Source organism: Alexandromys fortis, unplaced genomic scaffold (assembly GCF_014885135.2).
Source record: "Alexandromys fortis isolate MF-2015 unplaced genomic scaffold, M_Fortis_MF-2015_v1.1 scaffold_143, whole genome shotgun sequence".
In the NCBI taxonomy this organism is placed as follows: Eukaryota; Metazoa; Chordata; class Mammalia; order Rodentia; family Cricetidae; genus Alexandromys; species Alexandromys fortis.
In genome coordinates this window covers 3,682,322-3,703,244 of record NW_026068044.1, presented here as the reverse complement: position 1 = coordinate 3,703,244, position 20,923 = coordinate 3,682,322, and the positions used below count along the sequence as shown (strand labels likewise).

The window sequence follows — 20,923 nt, the reverse complement described above, 5'->3', positions numbered from 1 at the left end:
CCCACGTTTAGCGTCAATGTCCCAATTACTTATCCCACTCAAGAAATACCCTCGCAAAACACGTGCAGGCATAAAGGGGTGCTAAAGTCATCAATCTAGGGCATCGCCCTTAGCCATCCTAAGTGTTCTACACTTTTCTTAAGGGGAGCTGCTACTTTGATTTCTCCTGTCCTGCATGCCTTCCTTCTTTCTTTCTCTTTTATCTTTGCTTTTCTCTTCCTCTACTACTCTTGTTCTTCAAGTTTGTTTTCCCATGGTTTTCTAAATTTTTCATAATTCTCGCATAGTGTGGCTCGCCTAAAACAAGCTCTTACCCTTCATTTCTCCTCTCACTCCTTCCCTCATCCCCCCTCTTCCTTAGTCCTCCCCTGTAGAAGGAGCAGCAGGCTACGTTCCCGCCACCTGGCTAGCTCATGCCCCTAAATAACAACACACAAATTGTATTCATTTAAACACTGCCTGGCCCATTCGTTCTAGCCTCTTATTGGCTAATTCTCACATCTTGATTAACCCATTTCTAATAATCTGTGTAGCACCACGAGGTGGTGGCTTACCGGGAAAGATTCTAGCCTGCATCCATCTCTGAGAGGAGAGCTATGGCGTCTCCTCACTGCCTTCTTCCTCCCAGCATTCTGTTCTGTCTACTCCACCCACCTATGTTCTGACCTATCAGGCCAAGCAGTTTCTTTATTAATTAACCAATGAAAGCAACACATAGAAAGAAGACCCACCTACATCACCCCCCCTCATTCCACCTCTTCCTTAGCCCTCCCCCTCATCTCACCTCTTCCTTAGCCCTCCCCCTGATTCATCCTCCTCTGAAGCGTAAAAACCTAGAATCCCAAATGTCTCATTCTGGTCAGTCACTTTCAGAAATGTTTTTTAAAGAACTTCCGATCTTAACGTTGCCTCTCAATAAAGATATCACAATATGTGTGTGGGGGAATGGGTATCACGATAGGAAAACTTTATTATTTTGTGTGACAGTTTACATAGCATTATTTCACTTTTCTGATTTCTTTAAGACCTTGGTATTTTACTCCACTCTTCAGAATGACTCCAAAGTGCTTTCTTCCCATATCCATCCTCACCCTTGGGTTCGCATCACCGCATAGGTGATTCCTTAGGCAGGTGCTGCCCAACCTTGCTTCTGCCCTTTTGCCTCCTTGGACTAGACCAGGTTCAGCCTTACTTGTACTTGAGGTTTAGAGCCGTGGAACACTGGTAGGCAGGTGTTAGCCACCAACTCCTTTTCAGTTGTTGGGTAAAGTAAATGGAGAGATGAGTGAACACTTATTCCTCATAATAAAGGAGACTCTTGCTAAAATCTTTACAGAAATGAGTGGGTAACATTAATCTCTGTGTTGGCATTTCATTTGTGTGTTAATAAATAAAACTTGCCTGAAGATTTGAGAGTAAAACAGCCCCACTGGTCAGCCTTACAGACCAGGCAGTGGTGACACACACCTTTAATCCCAGTACTCACACTAGTTGCCATAGAAATTGGGTGGTGCCTTTAATTTCAGTGGTGCACACCTTTAATCCCACCCCTAGAGGGGATTATAAAATGGGAGGAGTCAGCCCTCAGTCTCATTCTGAGACTCCTGGAGGCAGGATCGCCTTTTTGGACTGAGGTAGAGGTAGGAGCCAATGGGTGGCTGTTTTGCATTTCTGACCTTCAGGTTGAACTCCAGTTTCCCTCTCTGAGTTCTTATTAATCATGTGTCAAATCTCTCTTAATTTTCCAGGTGATTTTTGAAGTGGTAACCTCTGGACACCAAGGCTACCTTGCTATTGATGAAGTGAAGGTGTTAGGACATCCATGCAGTAAGTAACTTTGTTTTTTAAATGTTGGGGTTCAATCACTGGGACACATTTACACCATAGACCAAAAGACGGGAGGAAACCCAGAGAGACGCTGTCCTGCCAAGAGTTTCGTGGCAGGCTCTGGATGCGGGTCCAGCTGTGGATGCCCCGCTGTGTGAAGTTGGTGTGCAAATGCAGATACTTTGATAGCTCTGAAAATGCAAAGCAGGTGTGAGGGACATTTGGATTTCTATTTTCAAGATTAGCACAGAATTAAATGTGGCAGGTTGGCATGTTCCATTCCCAAATCAAGGATGTTTCTATCCCTGTTCCCAAGTTTTTGTCACACAGTTCCAAACAGTATGGACCCAATAGACTTAGTACCTACCGAATATAAAGTCCCTTCCTTGGCCATCTGTCAGCGCCAAATTTGCCTGTCCCTTCTCTTTACAAATTTGTACTTTACAAATGTTCAGTATGGGAGAAAGGACCTTTATAGAAAGCTGAGATGTTGCTGAGGCCAAGTAAGCAGACCTCAGGTCCCACCGTGGCAAAGGAGCTGGCTATATATCCTCCTCTTGGCCCTTGGGATGTGGCTGTTTGTCCAGGATCTGGAACTTCTCCGCTGCTCTTGAACCCTTCTGTCCTTGCCTTAGGTACAAAACCTGGACAGGATCGTTCAGGATGGGTCAAATGCCTACTCCCTTCAATCAATTGATGTAATTGAGGAAAGTAGGGGTAGTATTCCCATTGTTATGGGATCCAGGCCTGGATTTTTTTTTAAGGAATCTACTATGCAGGGTAGTGAAACACAAAAAACAACCTATATGTGTATATGTATATGTGTACACCCCCCCACACGTGTATGTATATTGCTTTCATGTGGGCTTATGTGTATGTATATCTGTATGCATGTGTATGTATGAATATGCATGTGTACATACATATATGTATATGTGTGGGTGTATGTGTATATGTGTGAATGCATGTGTGTAGGTGTGTTTGTACATGTGTGAACTATGTTTCTCATAAGTAGTATGTATAGCAACACTGTTAGTTTTGCCTTCCATATATTCTAATAAGTGGTATTCATTTGTCTACATTTTTCTGTGTTTCTGTTCCATAATGCCCACTGACAGTTGGTACACAGAACCCAGAATCCATGGATGCCCTAATAGGAGGTCTTTGCATCCTCCTGAGTCTTTGAATCATTTCTTTGCTACTTACAATAACAAGTACAATGTAAAGGCTTTGTAATAGTAAATATGGCAGAGAGAGACCATGGTATATACTCTGTAAAGGCTCCTTTGTTCCTAATTGTTTCTGTTCATGTAGTCTTATTTGGGTTTTCTTCCTCTTTCCACTTACATTTTTAAGCTGAATCCTTAGCATTCAGCCATAGGAACATAGCACAACTTGTACTTACTTTTGAACATTTGGTGACGCCTCCTCCTCTGCTTTTGTTTATTAAAATTATTATTGTGGTCCAGCTTGTGTGTGTGTCTGTGAGAAAAATATGTGTATCTGTCTAAGAAGCCAAGTCCCTGGAATGTGGGGAGACGCGGTGTTAGATTTATCAGTTGCTCCCAAATTGCTGAGAGACGTATCTGAATCAATTTGCACCCCACCAATGGTGTGTGGATATTTTATTTCCCCTGTATCCTTTCTCAAGACTGATGATAGTGTAAGTTTACATCCCACCAATGGTGCGTGAACATTTTATTTCCCCTGTATCCTTTTCCAAGACTGATATTTTAAGTTTGCACCCCACCAATGGTGTGTGGATATTTTATATTCCCCGTATCCTTTCCCAAGACTGATACTATAACTTTGCATCCCACCAATGATGCATGAACATTTGACTTCCCCTGTATCCTTTCTCAAGAGTGATACTTTCAGAGTTTACATTTTCGGCCATCTGAGCGATGGCAGCCTACTTTATTTTTAGAATGCCTGGCATGCAAAGAACTTGGCAAGTTGCTACATTTCCTGGGTCTCTGCGGATGCCCCCTGTCCAAACCCATGAAAGAATGGTTAGATCCACAGTATTCAAATGCACGCACTCGCAAGGAGAGCTCAGCATTTTCTTCAGTTGCCTGAATTAGAATCGATGATTAGACCGTCCGCTGTAGCTATAGGGGCCACCTGTGCGGTCATTATCCCACAGAGGTAGCACGACACAGTTGCCTCATTTTCATCTACGGGAGGCCTCTACTCTCTCGGATGTCTTCTTCCGGTCCTCTAAAGCTGGCCCCATGTGCAGCATCTCATTCATGACCCGAACTGCCATTATTTTGGTCACATGTCACATTGACCTTTTCTTCTGTATCTGCAAGATGGGGTAGTGGGGGGGATTCACAGAGAATCTTCCCACTTTTTTTTTTTCCTGAAAAGATAAAATAAAAAAAAAGTGAACGAGGCTATAACTAGGTGAAACATCTGGGCAAGTTCAGAAAACAGAATATGATTATTAGACCTGGAACTTAGCCAAGTCCTTGTACCCAAGGCTGCAACTTTGAGACGTGCCCCCGGGGTCTGCTAACGTGTATCTTCATGGCTTCTGAGTCACCATGTAAAAGGAGGACAGGAGATAACCCAAAAGTTTTGCACCTGTCCTGAGTGCTGAGCACCCTGATATGTCCTGCCTTCCGGTTTCTTAGAGCTAGCTGTCTGCAGGGACACGTGCTTCAGTGGGTACAGATGAGAGAACCTGCAGCCAGGCTTACCCAAAGCATCCTAAGCCTGCATCCTAGATTTCTTCCTTCTACATAGGGCCTCTGGCTGGCATATGAGTTCCTCAAATGCAGCCTTTTGCTTTCCACTGGGTTGCAGGCTGTGTGTTTATCACAGACATAAAGATTTTATGCTTAGCCTTTCTGTGCCTATGTCCTGCGATGTATGTGTGTTGGTGTTGTGGTGGCGTGCGTTCCTGTGGAGTCAGCTTCCCATGCCAGTCTGGTTCCTCCTCCTCTGTAGGTAAGCACACGCATACCCAATGGCTTCATGAGTTGCCTTAGGAGACACAGAAAGGAACGGCAGGCTGGTGGCTGAGGATTAGGGGGTGATGCATGTTGCAGTAGCCCTGTGAACTGTAAGTTGTAAGTGGGTTTATTAAAGCTCTTTGGTAGCTGTTTCTTCCCGTAATCTGTGTGTCTGTGGGGGAAAATGTGCAAATAGAACCTGTAAGAATGAAGACATTGGATTTAAACTCAAAATAGAAAGGTTTATAGGTAAGATTTTGTGAGATTTCTTGTCAAGATCGCTAAATAATGATCATTTGTTTTGAAATTTGATGCTCGTTAGTTTGGATTCTCAGAGGAGCATAAATATTTCACATCTGAAGGATGTTTTCCATGAGGAGGCAGAGCTGCTGAGTCTCGTCGACTTCACTGTCCGGGCCCCTGTTTGGACTCCTGGGTTTACGAGCTGGCATCACTACAGTTTGCCCACGGTTGTTGTTCTCATACAAGGATGCAGATGCTCGTAAGATTGATATCACCTTAGTGACAGTAAGATGCGGGACCAGCCTGAACTGGAGATGCTTGTGCGGAATCATCAGCTGTCTGGTTAAGACCCCCTTCTAACAAACGTAGATAATTCTTGAATTTGGTGTGCACACTAAACGTGTATCTTGAGTTTGGTTCAGGAATCCCAGTAGGGAAAACTGAGAAGGATGTTGTCAGTTTCCGAAGTGGCTCCTTTAAGCACATCAAGGCTGCATCTGCATGTATTGTGTGGTACCTCACCTTTTTGCCTGTGGCAGGTGCTCACTATGTAGATCAGGCTGTCCTTGAACTCGAGACCCTCAGACATCAGGATTTCTAGTGCTGATTTCATGGGCGCATGCCACCAATTAAAATTCTTGGGATTGCTGTTATCGCCTCATGGTCTTAATGTATATTTTTCGTGTATTAGAAACCACAGGTATCTTAACAGTTTTATTGAGATGTAATTTCCATGTCCTATAAATTCCTCCATTGATGTGTTTGCTTGAGTTGTTGTATTTTCATCCTCACTGTACCTGAAGTCATGCGATAGGTTATGGTCAAAACACAGAGACACTAACAGCATTGCACGAACCTATCTTTAGTCTGTACTTATAAGGTGCTTATGAAACATCAATGAATTTAATGTTTACACTTGAATTCCATGTCTAAGGCGCACCCCTTATATGCATGCAAATACTAAAAAAATCTGACAATATTTGAAATTTGAAAACACTTTGGTCTCAGTATTTCAAAGAAGAATTAGTTAACCTACATTATTATGATTAATTATATATATAAATACATACATATGTATATATATATATATATTTCTGTAACCACCCTTGAATTATTTACTGGGAAGTAGTCAATCCAAATAACCAAACTGATGGATTTCTTAAATGTGGAGGGGCTTATTTGTGTCCACTTGAAATTCAGAGCATGCTTGCCAAGTATGTTCGCCAGCGTTGGCCGGGTTGTTCTGAGCCCTCCCTGTTTGTCAGCTTCCTCTCTTGTGGTGACAGCTAGGGAGGAGACCTGTGCTGTGGTTGTCCTGCCCGTCGGGCACACTTCCCGTTCATTTCAGCCTTTGCCGTCACATAGAGATGTAAATGAAAATAAGAGGGTCAGAGCCTGCTCCTCTTCTGCCCTTCTTCAGTTTGCTCTTTGATCTCACCAATTACCGCTCTCTGATTCTGTTGCTAGGATTTTGGCACAGGCTTTGAAGAATCAATAGCAATGAACCATCTCCGAGGAGACCCGTGTCTTGGTCAATGATGACTCATGCCTTTGGGATCAAAGGCTGATCGGGGATCAATTAATATTTGAGAACTTGGCTCTTTGCGCAGAGCCGTGGAATGCAGCCATCGGGAGGGAAAGGCAGAGCTGAACCCAAGCCTGTTTGTTATTCAGGGAAGACAGTTCGTAGAGCTCCCGCAGACTTCACAGGGGTCTGGTGGAGCATTTTGAAAGGGTACCCAGAAAATAAATGGGCCTATAAATTTAGAGAGAAAAGAGGGAATGTTTCTTTTTGAATATGAGATGGGCTGGAATTTCCATTCTGAAGGTGCTATACTTGGAATTCCAATTACAGTAGTTTGGCAAAGTCGGTGTTCCAGCTCAGCGTGGGTTCTAAACTTAGCTGGACAGAGAGCCTTTTTTTCTTGGGCTCTTTTCCACGTTGAAAGAATGAGTCAGTTATTTTAAACAGAATTTTTTTTTTTTTTGAGGGCGAAGCACACAGAATACCTTGCCCGAATCATCTTTTTTAAAATCTCTATCTCACTCTTTTACATGAGTATTTTAAAAAGAAAAGATCTCGCTGGCCAGTGTTGGTGCACACATTTAATCCCAGCACCCAGGAGGCGGCGGCAGCTGGATTTTGTTAGTTCAAGGCCAGCCTGGTCTACAGAGTTGCCAGAGTTACACAGAGAAACCCTGTCTCAGAAACCAAAACCAAAACAAACGAAAGGGGAAAAAAAAGCTCTCTATTTCACAGAAAGAAAGTTCCACAAAGACTTGTGTATAGGGACTTTTCCTATATTTGGAGGTAGTAAAGGATGAGGTGTTGATGCTTGAACACAGTGTGCTGACACCAGAATCCTAGTTCGGATCCACCTTAAGCCACTTGCCAACTGAAGATTGTTTTAGATCTTCCAGTTCAGGACCTGGAGAGTCGGGGGCCTCCTGGAACTCTGGAACAATATGCTGCCTTCATGTTTATTGGGCTGTGATCTGTGTCCCATGGATGGGCTGCAGATCTGTGTCTCATGGCTCTCCTAGGAAAGGCAGGGATGTAAAGGCATGAGCCCTCTTCTACTTCTCGATACTGTTGGGGAGAAGGGATGCATAGGGCTTTCAGTCCTTTACTGGACTCTTCAGCGGAGAGAGCTGAGTCGCCGTAGGTAAGTAAAATCAGAGGAACTTGGAGATGTTGGACAGCCTGGAGGAGAAGGGTCTAGAGAAGTGGAGGATCAGGGCACAGACAGAAGATGTGGATGGATGAGTATAAGGCACCACGAGGGAGAAGGACTCCTCCGCTTAGCTCTTAGTATTGAAAAAATTCAGCTCCCGACACAATCCGGGATAAACAAGACATGCAATTAATCTTGCAAAAATGTAAAGTACCTGCTTCTTATAGGTGATAACTTAAAAGATGAAGGAGCTCCATTTCCGTACAATTTTTTATTATGAACACCACAATAAAGCTTTTTTAACAGAAACAGTGAGAAATCCGCGCTGATTTTACATCTGTGTACTGCTAATGGCATCGTTTATCTTTAAGGACATTTATAAATAAGTCCTATCATATCAAGACAAAATCATTTCCCCAAAATACCACTTGTAATTTCACATATCCATTTCAGGGTTTCAGGGTGACGGCCCCCTTTTTTCCCCTCCGCAGTATATGTTTTAAAAGAATTCTATCTTAGGATGGACATAGTCTCTCTTTGCCAACGAAACACACTTGTTATCTCCACGAATGGCTGTCTTTCCAAGCTCTCACTTCATCTGCTCTTCCCACATATGTGTGTAATGGCTATGACTTTTAGCCCTTAGTAATTCTTATTTTACAGTGCTAGCTAAATAGTAACCATACATAATAGGAACTCATTATTAAATGTTAGTTACTATTACAGTTTAAATTTTATATAGTTTGTATTTTATATAATATACAAATTAAATGGTAAAAATTGAAAAGAACTGTGTTAGTATATGCCAGCATTCCACACGCGCCAATAAATTTTATGAACTCACCATTTTCATACCCTTGAACCAGGCATGGTCATAGTAAAAATCAAGCAGTTATGTGTCAAAGGATGTGCTTATTAACAGATATAAATATATTTAATATCCTTGGGAGAATTAAAAACCAAAAATATAGACGCTTGAATGCTTCATTTTACTTAGAGCTGATCCAGATTGTAAGTCGCCAAGATCTGGAAACTACATTAGACAAATTTCTAAATAAATAATTCTTGAAACAACAGCTGTCAGCCTGACTTGATGACTTAAATCCAGCCTATTTTTATAATACTAAGTGCCTATCCAATATGGCGTCAGTTTATTTGGCTAGTGAGAGAAAGTAGGATTCTACCATACCTTATCATACTCAGTGCTGGTAATTCAGCAGGCTTTATTCATTAATTGGTATTTTTACAACTTAGCCAGCAATATAAAACCAGTCTCATTGACCAAGGTGTCTAAGTCACCTTGAATGAATAAACAAACACCTGAATGGCCTTGGGCATTTGGATTCTTGTTGAGGCGCTGACTTCCCCCAGTAGCTCTGATGGAGTTCCTTTGCTAACTTGGTGATGTCATCTCGAGGTAGGGGATGATCACGTGCATAAAATCTATAGGTATGTATGTGCTTAAATAAATAGACGTGCAAATAGATATCCTACAGTATCATTGCATTTTTGTCCATGGATCATGTGTAAACACACATATAACTACTAATTGTATGTGTGCATATAAATGCTTATTCTTGTCTTTGTTTCATTTTATATTTTTCTCTAAATTGTTTCTGGCGCATTAAATAAATTACTACTTGCTCAATATAGAGGCTAAAGTTCTTTACCAGTTGTCTCTTGTGTTGCATATGATCTTTTGCAACTGTGAGCTAAAGTTTGTCTCTAATCAGCCTTTGATTTTCTAGCCTCACACAGTTGGCTTTGGGGACATCTCTAAGTCCATTGTGAGCCTGTGAGGCAGTAGGGGAGGGCTTCACTTTAAACATCGTGTGTAGGATGCTGTGAGGAGAGGGGTTTGGGGAGGAGCCTCTTGGAGTTTTCTGGAAGAAGTTATTGAGGATCTGAATGCTCCCTAGTAGATCATATCAACAAGAACAGTTATGTACAGAGCTGGTGTGTAGTGAACGGGTATGCAGTCAGCACAGACATAAGAAGGCACCATTCAGTCAGCTGAGAACTTCCCAAGAGAGGGATCCAGAAAGAAGTCTGGACCTCAGTCCAGACAGAGGAGCCCACAGAAGTGCCTTCCAAAGGAGGAGGTTCTAGGGAGCGTGTGCATCCAGACACCCCTGTGCACAAAAGTGTCCCTAGATGCTTCCCAGACATTGGAGTCGTTGCCCTAAAGAGATCCCAGGGAAATGAAAGAAAGGACCCATGCACCCAAACAGAGCACAGCAGAGAGAATTGAGGCAGGGCAGGACTTTCTGGAAAAGAGCCTTTCTTTAGACTTGATTGGAACCCCTGAGACCTGGCAATACTTGGTTGTATGCTGCTCACAAATAGGATACCTATGTTTTAGTTCCCTTTATTGCTGTGTTAGAACAACGTGACCAAAAACTATAGGGTGGCTACTTCATTCCCTGGCTGTATGCCTCTGAGTCATAGAGCATAAACATCTCAGGAGTGTCTTCACAGGAGCACACAGACTGATCTAGAAGGAGATGGCTAACTGAAGTGTTTCCATATTTTCTTATAGTCAAGAGTCCCACTCAAGGCTAATTTAAAGATATTCTGGTATAGACCTTTTCTGGTTTCCTACCTCTGGGACCCGATGATAATGATGATGAGGAGGAGGATGGTGATGATGAAGATGAAGATGATGAGGAGGAGGAGGATTGTGATGATAATGATGGTGATGCCTATGATGATTATGAGGAAGAGGATGATGGTGATGATGATGATGGTGGTGATGCCTATAATGATGATAATGATACCACCTGTTATTATTATCTGATGTACTTGCCAATCTCTCTTGGAGAGTATCTGCTGTATTCTCAGTTATTGGCCTTATGGTGCTAGAAAACGGCTACCAAGAGACCCATCAGCTCAGGAAGGCCAAATTTCTGTGTTCTACTTACTGGGTAACATCTCACCATCAGAGAAGATCCCAAGATGACTGAACAGAGGGAAAGCTGCCTCATGACTAGGAAAAGAGAATTTCAGAAGCAGTTTTGGAAGGGATGAGAAAGAATAACCATGAAAGAGAGTGGAAATGGCCCCTTGATGCTGGGAGTTGAATCCAGGGGAGGAGGAGAAGGGAAAAAGGCTGGGAAACAGGTTGGCACCTGAGGAACACTTGCCTTAGTGGAGAGGGCCTGAAGATTCCTCCCTGGGCTGATGAGGGCTGGGGTGCCCTAAAAGGGTTGCCACTCTTGGGTTGTTGGTGGGGAGTAGATTTCACAGCCCTTCCAGAGGAGTCTGAACTATCTGCTGTTTGAGACATGCCTGCCTAAGACTCACAAGAAAGCTGTGGCCAAAAAATTCCCAATGTGAAAGAATTGGGAGATATAACTAAGAACTGATTTTTGCCAAATCCACTGTGGACAGAGGAGGCGCAATGCCACAATTTTCTTGTTTATGTGTTGATGCACACATGGCTAGGAATGGTGAACTTCAAACTGTTTTATAGGTGGAGTGAATATTTCCAGTCTAGTTAGCGAAGGTTGCACTGAAATGGATTTGCATGTTAAATATCCGTTGCCCAAGCCACTTAAATGCAGGCATGTGTTGGAATATTTTAAGGATTTTGTATATGCATAATCTTGGTGATGAGATGGGAGTCTAAGTGTGGAATTCATTCACGTTTTATTTATCACTCGTATGTATAAACTGAAGGTAATTTCATGCATTATGTTTAGGGTTTTAGTGCTTGTGTGCTTAGCTTTTAGCCTGTCCCATGAGTTGTGCAATTTTCTACCTGCTACATTATGTTCACTCTTTAAAAATAGTTTAGGTTTTTCAGAGTAGGATGTCAACCTAATTCTATCTATTACCTACCTACCTACCATCTATCTGTCTGTCTGTCTGTCTATCTATATCTGTGTGTGTGTGTGTGTGTGTGTGTGTGTGAGAGAGAGAGAGGGGGGGGGAGGGAGGGTGTGTGTGTGTGTATTTGGGAGTATTTGATGAGAATCGGCTGTAATCAGTTTCTTTGATAAGAAAACAACTCCTCATTTTCAATGTAGCCCTTTTAATTTAGTCAAATCTCACTAGTCTTCCTGGTCTGTATTAATATTTGGTTCCTCTGGTGTAGATAAGCCTAAAATAATTGATATAATTTTTATGTGGTTAAAAAAAATAATGGAGTCAAAGGTCAAGTGCAAAGGTGGGGAGGAAAAATTCTGCTATAGAGATAGGAATTTCTGTCAAACAGCTCTAAAGGTTGCATGCCTGTGGTTTTATTAATGCAAATAACATTCAGTTAATTTAATGACGCCATCATGAGTCTGCTGGTGGGCCACAGTAGCACCAAGTTCACTGCTCTTGCTACCATGGTCACTGAAGGTCCGAAGACAACCTGAGAGAATGCTGGGGCTCTCTGGAAAGATCAGCGCTACTGGAATTCCAGGAAAACGCCCACCTGGTGTGGGATGGGGACCACCAGGACAGACAGAGATGATGGGAAGCCTAGAAGGAATCAAGTGATGTAGCAGGCTGGCCTAGGCTTTAGAAATGGAAGTCTGTACTAGTCAGGGGCCCACCCACAAGTCTCCCTGTATCCAAAACAGAGAAAAAAAGCCACCTCATAGATCCTGTGTGAGTGTTCACTGAGAAAGTTTGGGCACTTAAAACTCAAGGACCACCCTTTTAATCAAAAGCACTGGGTTTTCCAGACCCTCCAGAAGAAGGTAGAAGAGACATTTGGCTTAAGGATGCTTTTCAGAGGTCTTCAAAGACCGAAGAGTAAGGGGTAATTTGATTGAGTCAGTGAAACAGTTCTTGGAATTGGAAGTTGGTCAATGAATGCTGAGTAACAGTGGTCCATTGCTGCCCTGCCCTGTGAGGAGGCGTTTAGACTAGTTTGCATACTAAGCATCGTGAGCACAGTGAATTATTGCTGGCCTCCAAATAATAATGAGGTTTTCCTATGCTACTGGTATTAAAATTCATTGTTCTTTGTTTGCAGTGCACTTGCAGTTCTAATTAAGTTCTGCTTGGGCTCATGTGAGTGTGGGTTTACAGTCACTGGGTCCCCAGACTAGGACACCATTCTTCAAGACCCACTGCCAGTGAGAGGATGGATACTTGGAGGCATAATGAATCTGGTCTCATCCGCCCCACCCAGAAAATGCTGTATTCGCACTTGCTTTCTGCTCTCGCCCTTTCCCTGTCTGTGACTTTGTCATGCAATAGGAGAATTTCCCTAATAAAGTTTGCATGACATTTAACTATACTTCTCAGGCTGAGCAGAGTCACCCTTTCTGGACATAACTGTCCGTGACCGACAGGGGCACCAGGAGATGGTGCCCATAGCAGATGGATTTCTTGACCTAGAAACAAGAATCAGTGAAACTCACCCAGCTTGGCCAGGCCCAGCATCCTTCCCAGAGTGTGTCTAGTGGGATAGTATTTTTTGGTGGCTGGGAAATATTACAGAGGGATCGCTGCATACCAATTAGTTGTATTAAAATATATATTATGCACAGCTCTGTATTTGGGTTTCAAAGTTTCCTTGACAACATCATTTAACTTCTTACTGTTCTTTTCACATTGCAAGTATAAATATCTAATATGTTTTTGTTCAAAACATCAATTAGGCATCAGCATAATCTTTATTAATACAGATTTGTTATTACAAGGAGACTGCTGAGCTACGGTAATTTGCACAGCAGGAACAATGAATTCTTCTCTTTTGGTTCTATCCCAGATTGCCTGATTTTTTTCCTCTCTCTCTCTGTCTCTCTCTCTCCCATGTCTCTCTCTCCCCCATGTCTCTCTCACCCTCTTTCCCTCCCTTTGTCCATTCCTCCCTTCTCCCTCCCCATCTCTATTTTTCTCTTTCTATCCTTCCCTCCCTCCCTTCCTCCCTCCCTCCCTTCCTCCCTCTCTCCTTCCCTCCCTCCTCCCTCCCCCCTTCTCTCTGTCATCACGTAGCACACACACCAGTATCCTCCCATGATGCCCTTCACAACCACAGAGATACCTTTCAAGCTTTCATAGGCTTCACCAATTCTCTTTCTCCCAAGGCAAACACAGTGAAAAGGCCCCGGTGGGAAGCGTGTCTACTCGTTATGAGTGGGTGTTCCATTGAGGTCCCACTTCTAATTCCTTGACTTCTCTTCCCTCATGCAGCTAGAACGCCCCACTTCCTGCGGATTCAGAACGTGGAGGTGAATGCCGGCCAGTTTGCTACTTTCCAGTGCAGCGCCATAGGCAGGACGGTGGCTGGGGACCGGCTCTGGCTCCAGGTATGTGCACTAGCGTTCACTGTCCTGGCAGTGTGGCAGCAGGACAGCCACGTCATCCTGGAGGAGGGACTGGGGACACCAAAGCAGTCACTGCCCTAGAACATTCTGCCCACATCAGTTAGATCCCCAGGTCTTCAGCCTAAGCAAGGCAATTGTCGTTACTTGTCCTTTTGGAATTTCTATTTTTCCCGTTGCTTTTCCTTGATAATATCCTTTGACAAATTTTGTCAAATTAGATTTAGCAAAGAACCTTAAATTCTACTGTGCCTCTCCCTACTCTTTCACGGAAGGAAAACAATCCAAAGAATTTCACTCCAGTCAGTTCCCCTCTCTCTCTGTGTATGTACGTACGCGCGCGCACACACACACACACACACACACACACACACACACACACACACACACACCAAGAAAGAGAGAAAGAAAGGGCTCGCTTTTGCGGAGCTTTCTGTAAGCTGCATTTTTGAGCAACTCGCATTAATTTCAAGCATTTAAGTTATATATGTGAATGTATATGTATTTTCATATAAGTGTGGCCCGGCCATGCAGCTTAAGTCCTTCAGGTCCTGCTCTGTACATTCTGTATGGCGGGCAGTCCCTTGAGCCTGTGTGCTGTCTGAGGGGTTCTGACAGATTAAGTGGCTGTCTATGACTTTCCCCCCCCACCCCAGGACGTCGGGGTATGGGGGTGGGTGTTCTTCTCCTTGGTGACCTCCACTCGCATTGCATCTTGGTTCTTTTAAGTCTTAATCCCCAGGCTGCTCATCCTTCAGTCCGCCTAGAGTACCTCTTTCCCTTTCTTTCCTTCCTTTGTTCTGTGTGGAGTTTCGGTTGTTTGTTTTTACCGTGCTTGGATCGAATTCGGGTCCTTATGCATGCTAGACTGAAGCTCCCCCAGAGACACAGCCCCACGCCTTTCACATTTCAATTTTATTATTTTACTTATAATTTTGAGTTTGCTAGCCAGCTGAAGCACTCTGTTTTAACCCTTCCCTGTTCCCTCACAGTAGGCAGCTCCCACGTTCTTGTGTCCCTTCCTGCACTGGTTCCGTTTCTGCTTCGTACCGTACTTAACATGGCTGCCGCTGCATGATGGCTGTGACGTGGCCCAGTAATATCATTTTTAAATCATTTATCACCTTTAATCACCGCATTTGTTGCTGTTTGCTGGAGGGAGTGGAAAGTAGCTGAATGTCTAGGATGAGCCGTTGGGGCTGTCAGGCAGGAATGTGGTCTGAGCAGGGGGCGGCTCAGGACCACCGAACAGAGTGTGCCTTACCCTTCTGCCCGATGCCACGCTTTTCCCACATCCTGGCCCTTGTCAAAGACGTTTCTGCCGGGAAGGAGGAATGTGCCTAGAACTCTAGACTCGCATGTCCTCGTTCCATCCTTACTTTTTTTCCGTGCTCCTGAAACTTCCGTATTAACTACTTTAAAAGCTTTCTGTAGCACGTGGAAACTGATAGAAGCCTTTAGCTTCTTCTCTTCTTCTTAATCCCGCATCTCGGGTATTTGAAATTATCACGCTAGGGATATAGGGTTGCTGCCTGAGTGGGTGGATGTTTGTGTTAATGAGATCCTGATCGGCTGTCTGTTGTGCTTGATGAAGGAGATAGACATCTTATATTAACATTTTCCACAAAGCGTTTACAACCTTTTTAAAAAATGACACTATTATTTTCATCACTACCTGTATGGCTCTTAATTATTTATGGAAAACTAGTGTATCGCGCTTGTCTTTCTTATGCACACCACCTGGGAGGGGACGATGCAAAGTGTGAGCTCCCAGGCCGGAAATGACAGGCGATAGTCCCCAGGACTCATGGGCACATATTGGACACAATTTGCTTCTAGATTTTACAACTATCCAAGATGTGGGATCCTTCGCTTCAACTCCATTTGGGATTCCAGTTTTCAGTCCATTACTAGTAGAGGAAGTGTTGGTTTGGAACAGCTGTAGCATTATATAAAGAGACAGCTGATGTCTGTCGGGGGGCGGGGGGAGTATCTTGCTATAGACTTTTCCATTCTACCTCTACTATAGAGTTATTTTGGGAGATGAAGGAATATCAGGCTTACTCTTGGGTTCTGATTTAATAAGTTCGAAGGAGGAACCCGTCCTTCGGTATTCCATCAAATGTTGTCCAGGTGATTCCATCGTGAAGCAAGGGTTGAAAGGAACTGAGCTGAAGCAAAACTTAATGAGTGTAGTAAATTGGAATGAAAAAGTAAAGGCAGCATGTAACTAGTATCTTAACAGTAGTCCCTCAATGTCCCTGGAGTAAGGAGCCTGTAGGTAGCATAGTCCTCAGATGCTTAAGTTCCCTATATAAAATCACACAGTGTTTGTATGTAACCTGTACACACAGTCTCATACACTGGAATAATCTCAAGATAGCTTACAGTAACTACCCGGATGTCAGTGCTGTGTATTGGTGGCTGTGCTGAACTGCTCAGGAACTAAGGACAAGGACAAAGTCTATGTGTCTTCAGTAAACAATTTCTTTTTCTCATCCTAGGATTGCACTGTAGAGCCAGGCTGGCCTGGAATGTACTGTGTAGCCCGGGATGTTTTTCTTCCCCACCATCCCAAGGGCTAGAACGGGAGACAGAAGCCACAATGCTGGCTTTCAAGATATTTTTGATTTGTTGGGTTTTTTTTTTTCCAATCTTTGAATGCAACGCCTGTGGATTTGAGGGTCAATTGTACATAGACACCTCAGTATGATTTTCATGTCATACTGTGTCCAAGGCCTCTCTATTTTCCATGTTCTGTTAGATTAGTATTATAATATTGATGAATCTGTCCTGTTATATCCTGTGATGTTTTCCTTTTTCTCTTTTCCCAATCTTCCTAATCACCTGCCTTTGTCATACCTGAAATTCTTCATGTGCCTACAACAAGATGGGGCATAATAGCCCTTGAATTTACAGGACTCTGGGTTCTTAAGTGAACTTTAGTTTGTCCTCCTCTCAGGATGCTGTTTGGTTTGTGAATCTTGGGATGGTCAAGTAATGCTACTATGAAATTACTGATGACTTCTGGTTGAGTAGGCATTGCGTGGGAAAGCATTTATTTTATGAGCATCTTAAGGAGAAGAGCCACACCCAAAATTATTAAGCTATTCTAAAACTTACTTTCAGCCTATGTGCACAGGTATATCTGAAATTTAACTGAGAATCTTCTGTAGATAGGGATGTTATTTTTAATAATATTATATTATGTGTATATGTGCCTGTTTGTGTATATGTGCACATGTGCATGTGTAGGTGCCTATGTACCTGCATATGGGTGTGTATGCATGTGTATATAGGCAACCAAAATTGCCTCCATGTGTCTTCTTTGGTGACTCTCCTACTGTATTTATAGAGTCGGAGTCTGCATTTGAACCTGAAATACACCAATTCCATCTAGTCTAGCCTGCCAGTTTGCCCAGTGTATCCCCTGTCTGTGTTCAGAGTGCCGAGTGGAGGCAGCTGCCATATCCACTTGCTTTGTGTGTGGTTTCTGGGGATCAAAATTCTAGGACTCAAGCTTGCGTGGCAAGTTCTTTATCCACTCAAGCATTTCCCTAGCCCTAGATCCGTATTGTTACTAACTCGTTGTCTATACGCAGACAACTGAAAATCTGAACCAAGCTGAACACTGACTTCTTCTTCAAACATCTCTCATGAGGGACAGTCCACACACAATGCCTCTGGAGCTGCAGCAGCTACTAAAGGGGTTTTCTGCATGCCATCACATAGGGTCTTCAAGGTAATTCTGAGATCCATGCTCAAAACTGAATGAGGAAAAAATACATTTCTTTAGGTTCTTCTATGGTATGAATATCCCCAAGAGCAAAGCAAGGTTCCTGAATCTATGATGGATGTTTACTTGGGGACATATGGGTGCTTTCGAGTGGCGCCATCAGCAAATCTTTTATTGCTGCGTGGCAGCCTTTAGAACGCCCACAGTAGTAGGCATTGGGCGTGGAGCTTCTTGGGTCCTCCCTGTGGTGTTATGTCTGTTTGCCGTATAAGGGATGGAGCGTCAGCCCTGTCTGTCACAGGCTGAAGTGCGTAGTAGGGATCGTGGAAGCCTTTATCTGTCTCTACTCTAATTGCCTTGCTGTATCCATCGAACTCTGTGTCACCCTCTCGGCAATGTGGGTGACCCGGAGAAGTGTACCTCAAAGATTTTACCATGACCCTGTCACACTACTAACACCAAGGACCTGACTTAGGGAAGATGTCTGTGTGTCCGTGCATCCGTGTATAGTCCAGGTACATGTCAATCCACACCTACATGAAACGTGTACTTATTTGAGACATACTTTAAGTGTCACTTTATGAAAGTATCAGAAATATTAATAAATATGAGGAAACCTAAGTAATTAAGAGAAATAATAAAGGTTTTATTTTTGTGTGTGTGCGTGTGTTTGTGTGAACGTGTGCTGTATGTGTGATGTTGCCCACGGAGGCCCGAAGAGTTCATCAGATCACCGGGAGCTGGAGTTACAGGCAATTGTGAGCAGCTGGGTGTGGCACTGGGCAGCAAACTTGAATCTTCTGGAAGTGCAGGAAGGACTCTTAGCTGCTGAGCTAACTCCCCAGCTCCTAAGAGACACCGTTTCATGACTAAGAGACGCATCTCACCTTGTGGGTGAGGTCAGTATCTATGTGGGAGGGATTTTTCTAAAGTGCAGAGCTAAAAAGATAAAATAAAACTCAGTAAGAAGTAGGACGAGCACCCATCTTTCTACCTGCAGTCTTAAAGGAAGCGTTTTGTGCAGAGATTGTGAAGTTCTTGCAGATGGCTGATAAGTATCATCAGATACGGCAGTGCATGCATTTAAATATGGTATTTTACCATTCAAGACACTAAAATCAAATGTGTGTATGTAAACCACCCAAATACCCAAAATGAGACCTTATTTCATATTTCATATTTCATGTTGCTATCAACCTCCATCACTTTTTAAGTCTGACTTTGAAAATACCTCAGAGAATATGTATGTATAGTCACATGCATTAACACGTGTGCACGCATGCACACTCACACATACACACACACACATACATACAAATGCACACACTGAGAAAAAAACAGAATTAAAACATTTTACATTTTTCATGTATAGTTTACTTCTTTGGATGCTTTTGTTTTTTTCCATAGTATTTTCTGAGTTGTTTTTATTATGCAGCCATTGACTTTTGAAGCTATTCATGGCTATATGAAATTTGATGTTTATTATAAATAAGCCAACAAAATAGTATTTTCAAATGATTTTATGGTATGCACCTATTCTTAGAAATAGAAAGGGAAATAAGATGTAGTTACCAGGGCCTACAAGACTGCTCAGGAATTAAAAGTACTTGCTACAAAGCCTCATGCCATGAGTCCGATTCCGCTAGACCCACATGCTGGAGGAGAAAACCAACTCTTCCATAATTTGTCTTTCGACATGGACACGCCTGCCGTGGTACCTGTGCAGGAGCACATGCAAACACATACGTGCACTAAGCCATACATGTAAACACAAGACAAAATTTAGTTTTAAAGTGCAGTTACTACGAAGGAAACTTTCAAAACACTGGCATTATCCAGCACCTGGATAGTAAGTGCCCTTGAGACACTCACTGATGTGTGGAGCTTTCTGAGCCTTTATGGACAAAATGTCTTCTCCAGGTGAACCTCAGAGGCCAATTTTATGGTGAGACAAATATCGCAGATGCTTGCTTAGTCCCTGGCTTCTGGCCACAGGAAAGGTCCTTAACATGAAGCTGTAAGGGTCAAACCTTATGCATCCTTATCTGTGGGTTTAGAATAGACGGCAGGCATCATACAAAGTGGTCCAGGCAGACTAAGAAAAACAGACTCTGTTAGGGGCATGTCGGCGGCCTTTAGGATCCCATCCTTCCTAAATCTCCACTCTCTGCCCTTTCCTGTAGCTTATTTTTCCTTTATATCGCTTTCTCAAAGTTATGCTTTTAAAAACAATTGTCGTATGACCTGAGAAAAGTCATAGAAATACACCTATAAGGCCATTCTGCTTGAACTGACCCCTGGCAACACCCCTGCCAGAGTAGTGGCTGCGTGACCCCAGCCCTCCCACCCTCTATAAAAATCTAATTCTGTTTGAGCGCCTAATTTGGGAGTGCTTTCTTAGAGGAAAAAAATACAACCTCACACGGATTTTAAACCTTTTTTTTTAAGTTGTTGGTCTAGAAATGGATGTAATTTCTTTTCTTTTGAGACTTTGTTGTATGATTCTACTAAGTTAGTTATAATCAACCCCATCTGGAAAAAAAAAAAAGAATTACTTCTAAGTTTAATGATTTCTTGTAGTTCTTTTCTGATCTCAGGCAATTTTAGATGCTTTTGGTTTGATATAGAGAGATGTTGGTGGAGGGAAGGCCTGCTTTTTGTCGCGGCCGCCCGACTAGCTTAACCCCCAAAATAATCACATAGAAACTGTATTCATTTAAACACTGCCTGGCCCATTTGTTCTAGCCTCTTATTGGCTAACTCTCACATCTTGATTCAACCCATTTCTAATAATCTGTATGGCACCGAGAGGTTGTGGCTTACTGGGAAAGATTCAGCATGTCTGACCAGGCAGTCCCATGGCGGTGGTTCTCTTTCTCCCTTCTTCCCAGCATTCCTTTCTGTCTACTCCACGTACCTAAGTGCCGCCCTATCAAAAGGCCAAGGCAGTTTCTTTATTCAACCAATGAAAGCAACACATAGACAGAAGAACCTTCTATATGAGAGAGACAGGGATGGAGATGCCAAAAGGATTCTTATGAGCAGAGATCAGGGAGCCAGTGCGTTAGATCACAGGAACACTGCTTGTATCATTGATTTCTACAGATGCTGGAAACATACATAATGATGTTTACAGAGCACATCTGGATGGTAGCTACTCTGCTGGGTGATAGTTGAGCTTGATTGTTGGTTTATTGGTGGTTTTTTTCACTAATC

At 43.0% G+C, this 20,923-nt stretch overlaps 1 protein-coding gene across 2 annotated transcripts in view; it reads left to right on the top strand.

Moving 5' to 3' along the window:
- Ptprm (protein tyrosine phosphatase receptor type M) overlaps positions 1–20,923 on the top strand; it is a 669,075-nt gene that overhangs the window by 267,477 nt on the left and 380,675 nt on the right. For both annotated transcript variants that reach the window (XM_050166205.1, XM_050166204.1), the window contains exons 4-5: positions 1,749–1,827; positions 13,841–13,956. In XM_050166205.1, the coding sequence (XP_050022162.1) occupies positions 1,749–1,827; positions 13,841–13,956 (195 nt within the window). The remainder of the gene's footprint in view (positions 1–1,748; positions 1,828–13,840; positions 13,957–20,923) is intronic.